The 7481-nt window shown below is 34.1% G+C and overlaps 1 protein-coding gene and 1 pseudogene across 1 annotated transcript in view; one reads left to right on the top strand and one right to left on the bottom strand.

Moving 5' to 3' along the window:
• The window catches only part of LOC131942241 (uncharacterized), a 4552-nt gene extending 2029 nt beyond the window's left edge, over positions 1-2523 (top strand). Inside the window, exon 3 of the mRNA XM_059301987.1 lies at positions 2456-2523. Within this exon, the coding sequence (XP_059157970.1) occupies positions 2456-2523 (68 nt within the window). The remainder of the gene's footprint in view (positions 1-2455) is intronic.
• Positions 2469-3457, bottom strand: LOC131942249 (14-3-3 protein beta/alpha-like; annotated as a pseudogene).
• Between the last annotated feature and the right edge of the window lie 4024 nt (positions 3458-7481).

The following is a 7481-nucleotide window of genomic DNA, read 5'->3' as shown; positions in this document are numbered from 1 at the left end:
ATTGGTGAATTATTTTATAACAATTTATAAAACAACTTTTAATAATGCAAATAAAGGCCTAGATTCAGTTTCTTAACATGAGTGTTTGTTGAACATTGAAAAGTGTCATCTTACTTTCTGAACCCCCTCCCGACCTTGACACAAAGGTCCAAATCTCCCACACCACCTAAAAGTCTGATGGACGACCACTACAGCATTTTGCTATTATTTATTGGATATTCATGAATTAGTCATACAAACCCAATTACATTTGTTGCTGTGATGGTATCTCTGTCATTACAATTATTAAATAGTTTATCTTAACTCAACATTTCCCCTAACCTCATTTGCTATAGCTGCCTATCCTTATAGAAAACATCTTTTCCTCAAATATCTGGAATGCACCTGATCAGCAACAGTCTTTTTCTTTTGTAATATATAAACAATTACAACATGTCCATAAACTTGCACGGCCAATAACAACACATTACCAGGAAACAGGCAGTGATTATAGTTTGCTGTATTTGTGGTTGATGGTTAGTTATCAGCCATGCTTCACTAAGCCTGGTCTACATTTATATGCTGGTATGGCTAGAATTGACAAAAACCCATATTCTTGATTCTTCCCTTATCATTATGTTTTACATCTATGATATATATATATATATATATATATATATATATATATATATATATATATATATATATATATATATATATATATATATATGCAAATGTAAGGATTAGAGTGGGACTACATATTTTTTCCTTTCTACTGTCATGTAACTTGTGTAACAATCAAACTATAGTTTAGCAATCGGTAAAGTAAGACATTCGGTCTATGAAAAATGTATACCAGCTAACATACCATATATCAATAATGCCACCGTATATCACAATAATGGCGAGAACCTTTAGGACCCCTACGAAGAGATTACACACACTCAATTGATATACTGTATACCAATCGGCCTTACAAAATGAGCCTTACATCAATCGACCAATCAACCTACCGTCTATCCGAACGTTCATCGGCCTTACGGCAATCGACCTTACCAATTGGCATTACACCAATCGGCCTATAAACCTACCGTATATTCACACAATGTCCAGGATCTTAAGGAACCCCACCAGCAGTAGAGGTAAGGCAACAAAAATATCGTGCAGGCAGAGGTGTATCGGGGGGGGGGGGGGAGGGTGTGGATGACACCATTTAGGGTCACCGAATCAAGGCAAAAAATAGCAAAATATATACAGAAAAATGATAATTCAACTTAATTATTAATTAAGTGATTAGTTAAAAACCAAAATTGTCTTTTAAGAGCAAATTTGACAAATCCCGACCAGAGTGGTGGGGGGGGGGGGGGGGGGGGGTTGACGCCATGACATAGACCTGATAATGATAGAGTAAACAAGTTACATTAATCGACCACTTTACTTAACCGTTTACCTCAGACATATTTTACAAAGTTGAGCTAATGTACATGGGAGGTAACTTTGTAATATAGCATTCATTCAAATAAATATTTCGTTATAAATTAAGTTATGTAATGTATTAAAAATTGAAAAACTTATTGCGAAAGGGAATTTAATATAATATTTGATTTATACTTTTAAGGAAGCTTTTGCAGTTCTAATAACCTCACGTGTAATTGTGAATATTGTTTTAAGGTTTCCATGACATAAAACGACTCAAGCTGTTCAAACTTAGGCCCTAAGCACTTCACAGCAAAGGACGGAGCACAGTAAACTAAGCAGTCAAGAGAAATCTAGTTTGCACACCTTATTTTAGTCTTGTTCTTATCCCATTTTATGTTCTCCCTTTGATTATTATATATGCAATTGATGTTCATGTATTTGATGCTGTGTAAAATCTATCAAATAAATTATTATTACTGATTTAAATGTTTAAAACAATTGAATTAATAAAAAAAATAAAAAATAAAAAAAATAAAAAATAAAAACTGTTTGAGGACTGTAGATATAGATGTTTGAAAGGGAAGAATGTTTGCTTTGATGTGTCTCATTGTAATAACATAACTTTTCCGATTGCTTAAATTTTGTATCATTTTAAATCTCTGTAATCCCAAATTTATTTCATCTCTACTTGAAAACCCGAATTCCACCCTCTCCTCCCACCCGTCCCCTCAGTCCACCACGCCGGGGAAAAAAATCCCTTGAATCATTTAATTACACATTTGCATTTTCAGTTTCAGGTTGTTTTTTTTTTGTTTTTTTTATATTTTTTTTTATATTTAGAGTTTTAATTTTAAAGTATTGCATCACATTGATATATACTTAAGTCATGAACTTATCAATATAACATTTTATAGTCTGTCGTCAGTCTGTCGCCTCAACGCTGGGGAACATGAAGTAGGGTAACTAATAGAAAGTTGTTTATGCTGTGTTTTTTGTTTTTAATTCTGAATGGTAAAAAGAATATAGTAAAATTCAGTTTATGACATCCGTGCTTCAGATAATGAAAAAGGCAGATCAAATCACTTAGGTGATTGTTACCAGTGTATAGCACTGACCCAAGTGTAAATCAGCCCAAAGATTACAAATTGCATCACAGCAAAGACAGTCAATAAAGAACTTGTCATTTAATAAAAACTGCATGCTCTAGTCCCCTCAGTTAATCCCTTTCAAAAGCTTTATTGTTCATTTTCTCAGATCTGATTTAATCATCCCCATTTTCAGCCTGATTATCAGATGTCCACAGGGTAAGATTGTCACGAAGAAGTTGCATGATCAGCGTACTGTCTTTACAATCATTTTCATGTCATTTCTCTAAGTCGCTGATGGCTTCATCAAAGGCTTCTTTTGCCAAATTGCATGCCTTATCGGGTGAATTCAGGATCTCATAGTAGAAAACTGAATAATTGAGGGCAAGACCGAGGCGATTTGGGTGAGTTGACGGCATGTTTTTCTTAGCATGCTCCATTGCCTTAGAATAGGCTAATTCAGCTTTAGTGATGGCAGTTGTTCGCTCGGGACCCGACTCAGATTTGTACTCAGCAATGTAACGATAGTAATCACCTTCTATTTTGAGACAGAACACCTTCTCTTCATCTGAACATTCTTCGGTGATCAGGTGCTTTCCCAACAGACCAAGCACCTCGTTGCACGTAGAATCCAGTTCAGATTCAACTTTTACTCTGAAGTCTTGAGCAATCGCTTTTCTTTTCTCGTTTTCAGCTTTCTGCTCAATCATACAGATTACTCGCCAACAACATTATTGTAGGCAACTGACAAAAGGTTACGTTTTTCTTGTGTTAATTTACCCTCCAGTTCTGTGACCTTCCGCATAGCTCTAGCCATGTCGACGTACCTTTCAGCCTGCTCTGCGAGCTTGGCGAAGGTAACCAGCTGCTCCACATCTTTCAAACCATCGATGAATTTAAAAGCACTGGCGGTACTGCTCCTCATCGTGATAACGTGAACTGCAGTTGAACAAATGCACTTTCACAGTCACAACTCAAAATAACATTGTTTATAATTGGGAATAGTGCAGAAACGGATGCGGCTTAGAAAAAAACGGCCAACTTTATTTTGTGAAAACAATGGGATCAATTTATAATGCTTTTAAAATATACAGAATACAGTTTCTTTAAAGGTTTCAACTATTTAGCATAGAAAACGTTTTTAAAATGGTTAACAAAATACATAATTTTAACATTGTAAACAACCTTATTTTAGACAATTATGGGCAAGCTAAATTTTTAAAATTCTGTATAATTGAGATAAATTTTGCCAACTTGGCAATATGAAAGAATATAATTATATAGTTCAATTATGTATTTAAACTCCGTATATAATAAACCGGGAGTCATCTCCCCTAAACTTTCTCGAATATTCTTATATAACTTGGAATGTAGACATGATTTTTAATTATTTAAACTTATAAAAATAGAATAGAATCTCATAGAAAAAAAAATTCGCACCAAGCGAACGCCAAAACATAATGTGCATAATAGTGCGCAATATTATTAGTACTTTATAAATTTACATGCGTTTTTTGAGAAATCGGAAATAGCGTAAATTAGTACTTCCTGTCAGCGGAAATTACTCTAAATTTGACAGAAGTTAGAGAATTATATCTTTTACTTACATGTAAATTTCATTTATCTACCTGAAATAGTACTCAAGTTATAGGCTTTCGAAAAATTCAAAGTAGGAAACGTATCACTTCCGGTTATCGGAAATCGCTCAAAAGTTGAAACGGATCTACGATTTTGATAAAATACTTATATATGAAATTTCATCTACCTAGCTGTAACGGTACTCAAGTAATCGTGTTTACACACATACAGACAGACAGACACACACACACACACAGACATACGGACAAGATTGCAAAATTATGTTTTTCCGTATCAGTGAGTTGTATAACGTCGAGATTTGTAAAAATCTCGATTTTTTTTTGCACGATTACAATACTTTCTCTATAATTCGTATATACTAGAAAGTAAAAATGCAAAATATCCAGTTGCCTTTACTTAACATCACGTGAGTCAGGTACCCATTAAAGCTGGGTGGAATAGGCGAAGTGTTATGGGCTAAAGCCATGGATCCAAACAACTCAATATTTACATGTTAGGAGTCGTTCAATTACTGTCTACTTTAATAAACTAACAAAGAATCTGTGAAACGTGTAAAAGATCAATTAAGTCAAGCCTTGATGTTAGTATGCGTTTGTTCTACTCTCCATAAAGCATGATTGCATGCAGGTTTAATTTGTAGCACTTGGTAATCAAACAGCCTACTATAGTCCCCAGTAGGTAAACGATACGATAGCCTACCAGAGTTTCCAGTTAGTAAATAAAATGACAACCTAACTTAGTCCCCAGTAAGTAAATGATAAGACAGCATACCTTAGTCCCCGGTAGGTAAATTATACAACAGCCTACCTGAGTTCCCAGACCGAGACAGATTAACATCAGTAAGAAGAACACAATTGTGGAACCAGAAGCTGGGACAAGAATAAGATCCTGACGTATGAGACAACAGCCAATAATGAGTAACATTTATAGGCATGAAAAATACTTACAGTTTTTACAAAAATGTGGTGACACATCTGTCTGTTATCCAAGGTGACCCAATTATTTCCATTCATGGTGACACAACAAACTAACATCTGCGGTGAGGCTAATATCTAATATCCACTGTGACACAAATTATTACCCTCATTGGTGACACATCTACACATTATGTGTGGTTACATACATTCTTACCTTTCGTGGTGACAAATTTACCTGCCTCCTACCATTTGTAAAGATACACCTACCAACCGTTCATGGTGACAAATGTAACTACAATCGGTGGTGACACATCTACCTACCATCAGTGGTGACACATCTACCTACCATCAGTGGTGACACATTTACCTACCGTCAGTGGTGACACATGTAAGTATCATCAATGGTGACACATCTGCTTACCATCAGTGGCGACATTCTCCACAGCGACCCCTGAATTTTCAGCCATATATCCCAGAATTGAGAATATCGCGAAGCCGGCGTAGAAGCTCGTCAGGCAGATAATGATTGGCACCATAATGCTATCTCTGAAAGACAACATAATACAATGTCAGACCAGACAGTTAATGATTGGTGCCATGATGCTATCTCTGTAAGACAACATATTACAATGTCAGACAGTTAATGACAGGCACCATGATGCTGTCCCTGTAAGACAACATATTGCAATGTGATTATTGTTATCTTTCCTTTTCGTTCCTTGCGGAATATTTCAAAGTCAACGATGGTTATTTTAAAGTTCAAAATACAAATACAGCGTTTTCTAAATAGCAGTGTTGGATATTATTAGTTTTATTGTACAAATCTTCAAGTTTCCATACATTGATAATGAACAGTTGAAAAAGTAAACATGATAGACGGTTGGTAGTTATGTATAATATAATATAAGCATATATAAAACTTGGTAAAACGTAAACATTACGGTTTTATTTGAATTAGAAGAGTACCACTACATGTAATTTAACTAGGTCAAAACCGAAATAAATATGACTTTCTCAACAACTTATTAACTAAAAATAAACCCGGAAAGATCTCCCCTAAACTTTCTGGAATATTCCTATATAACACTACGGAGGATGTCAACTCGGGAAATAGACATGATTTTATTTTTAATCCATTTTTAATTACTTGAACTTTTTAAAATAGAATAGAAGCTCATAGAAATGAAGAATTGTGAACAAAGTAAATGGTAAACAATATGTGTATAATAGTGCGGAATATTATTATTACTTTATATCTTTATAATTATTTAAATATATCATCCCTTTTGCATAAATTTAGCTAGTTACGAATTCAAGCGATCAAGAAGTTCATGATACAACATATAAATTTACAACTAAAATCCCAAACAGCGCACAATACCAGTTTACAGTTTGGATTGTTGCTTACAGTTTAGAGACTAAAGTAAGAATTTAGTGGTGTTGTTCAATCAAATGTTTTTTAAGAGATGAACATTTTTTAATACACTTCATTAGCCACTGTAAAATAATAATCCTGAGTGTGTGGTGTTGTTTCATGTCAATAAGGCTTGGTTTTAGAATAAATTTTCTGTTTGAAGCAACATATCGACTCTTTGCAAATCTTTATTTCCTTACAGCAAGATGATACTGATAAAAGTGTTTTAATGCAAGTAACTCTACAGTTCGGTCCGAAACAAACCAGCTTTGATAGGTACCTGACTTCATTGATGAAATCAATCTAAAAGTGATTTGCTCCGTTTTTTTTTTTTTTTTTTTTTTTTTTACAATTTAAGATCTCAAGCATTTTGAATACTTTTACTATGTTTGGTAGCAAAAAATGATTTGAAAACAATTCAGTCGGATCGACTGACGTACTGACTGACGGACTGAATGACGGATTGACTGAAGGACCGTGTCGATCGACCTACAGAACGATCGACCAACTTTCCGACCGACCGACCGACCAACCTACAGAACGACCGGCCGACTTTGCAAAAAACAGATTTGCAATAATAATATCCCGCACTATTATACACATTTTGTTTGGTGTTCACCTGGTGTGCAATTCTTTTTTCTATGAAATTCTATTCTATATTAAAAAGTTTACGTTATTGAAATGGATTAAAAATCATGCCTATATTCCGAGTTGCCATCCCCTGTTGTTTAATTAAGAATATTCGAGAAAGTTTACTGGCGATCACTCCGTGTTTATTTATTTTTTGCACGATTACAATACTTTCTCTATACTTCGTATACGAGAAATTAAATGTTTAAAGTACGGACAAATCCTTAAAAACGTTTTAATAAGAAGCTTTTAAGTAATAATGCACTAAAAAGTAGAGAATAAATTATATTCTATTATTTGAATAACTATAAAGAAAAGGGTGGGTCTCTTCCTAATTTTTAGTAAAGTAATAGATACTTAAGTGACACACGCTTTTCTTTATCATTATCTAAATACAATACTATTTAAATAACTTTAAAGAAAAAAGCTTTTCTTTAT

The sequence above is a fragment of the Physella acuta genome, unplaced genomic scaffold, assembly GCF_028476545.2.
Source record: "Physella acuta isolate Inbredline_101_S28 unplaced genomic scaffold, ASM2847654v3 ptg000397l, whole genome shotgun sequence".
NCBI lineage: Eukaryota > Metazoa > Mollusca > Gastropoda > Physidae > Physella > Physella acuta.
Note: the sequence above shows the minus strand (reverse complement) of the source record. Positions and strands in the feature narration are given on the sequence as shown.